Source organism: Condylura cristata, unplaced genomic scaffold, assembly GCF_000260355.1.
Source record: "Condylura cristata isolate star-nosed mole 26May11 unplaced genomic scaffold, ConCri1.0 scaffold00014, whole genome shotgun sequence".
Classification (NCBI taxonomy): Eukaryota; Metazoa; Chordata; class Mammalia; order Eulipotyphla; family Talpidae; genus Condylura; species Condylura cristata.
In genome coordinates this window covers 18,450,924-18,452,475 of record NW_004567115.1, presented here as the reverse complement: position 1 = coordinate 18,452,475, position 1,552 = coordinate 18,450,924, and the positions used below count along the sequence as shown (strand labels likewise).

Sequence of the window (1,552 nt, the reverse complement as noted above, 5' to 3'; positions counted from 1 at the left end):
ATTTTGCATGCCAATACCCGTATTGTGATTGGAAGAAGCTTTTGAGCAATCCCCAAATAGAAGCCCTGTCACAAGGATTCCTGTAAGAGAAAATCTGAATTCTCAGCATTTTCAGCATTGAACTTGATTGACATGTACATTTGTGAGATTCTTCATATTTATTTAAGAAAACAAAAGCATGGCATTGTCTTTTGGCCAAAGCATTTCTCTTTGCCTCTGCTCTCTTTATCTTCATCCTTTTATTTTTCTCAGCCTTCTGTTACTCCATCATTTTCAATAGTGTGTTTTCTTTGCAAGTGAAAGGAACTGCCTTTACTTTCAGGATAAAGATAGTATCTTTTTCCCTTTTAGGGATAGGTTACTTACATATATTTTTTGACCAGAAAGAACTGGAGTGTAGGCCAGAGGTGTGAGGAATGAGAACATTCACCAGAGAGTTGTGAGCAGAACAGGCAGATTTACAAAAATACACTGCGAGAGCAGCCATGGGCAAGACAAGAGAGGTCTGTTGCACCATAAGAGGGTTAGCTCCCTGGCCAGGGGTCAAACTCAGGCCCTTCAGGTGATAGTGCTGAGACTTAATCCCTAGGCCATCAGGGAGGCACTTTATTTCTACTTACTGTACAACTTCAGTATAAATGGCAACCCCCTTACCTAAGTATTAATTGTCAGAAGTTCTGCAAAAACTCAAGCATCAGTCTTTGGCATTAGCAAACAAATATAATCCTCAGCACAGAAATTAAAAGATCTAAAAAGTTGCAGTAGGTAGTTTTTTTCTTTCTCTTTTTTTAACTCTTAAAAAGAGACTAATGTTATGATTTCTTCTTCAGTCCCATATAGATGTCATCCATGGCCATGCAGCTTTTACATGTGATCCCAAACCCACAGTAGAGGTCAATGGAAAAAAATATACTGCTCCACACATCCTGATTGCCACAGGTGGTGTGCCCTCCCATCCTCAGGAGAGCCAGATCCCGGGTGAGTCTTCCAAAGGCTTAGTTTTGCTAATAACAGAGAAGTTTACTGTGTTTTCTACCTTACAAACCATGCAAAGGGGTGGTTCATTCTCTTGGACAAGCTATGAGAGAAGAGCTCAACAGAACCTAAATGTAATTGTCTTCAGTGGAGCCTCATAAAAGGACAAGACAGATGTTTCATCTAGCTGTGGAGGAAAAGTCTGCAAGAGCCTCAGTCTTTACTTCTCAGCATGGCAGAGATTACCTCCCCCATGTTTGTCAAAAGGTTGTTACAAGATATGGGTATATTTATTGTTTTGGGGGTCTTGAGAGGAGGAATCACTATCACTATCTCAAGACTTGAGATTCTTGGTGGAAGGTGGGCCTTTTTTTGTTTTTATAACAGTTTATTTTTACATCATTTTGTACATTTCTTTTTTTTCCATCACCACATCACCCTTGTGCCATCACCAAAATCCCGTGCACTTCCCTCTCCTCCCCCCCATTTTTGATCCCATTCCCCACTCCACCCCTGCAAAATGTCTCTGGTATATGGTTGTTCATTATTCTTGTTATTTTCTCGCCTGGTCCATTAT

General features: G+C 40.4%; 1 protein-coding gene across 2 annotated transcripts in view; it reads left to right on the top strand.

Annotated features, from left to right (window-relative positions):
• The window catches only part of GSR (glutathione reductase), a 37,549-nt gene that overhangs the window by 17,810 nt on the left and 18,187 nt on the right, over window positions 1–1,552 (top strand). For both annotated transcript variants that reach the window (XM_012724973.1, XM_004682213.2), the window contains one exon: window positions 831–978. In XM_012724973.1, coding sequence (XP_012580427.1) covers window positions 831–978 — 148 coding nt within the window. The remainder of the gene's footprint in view (window positions 1–830; window positions 979–1,552) is intronic.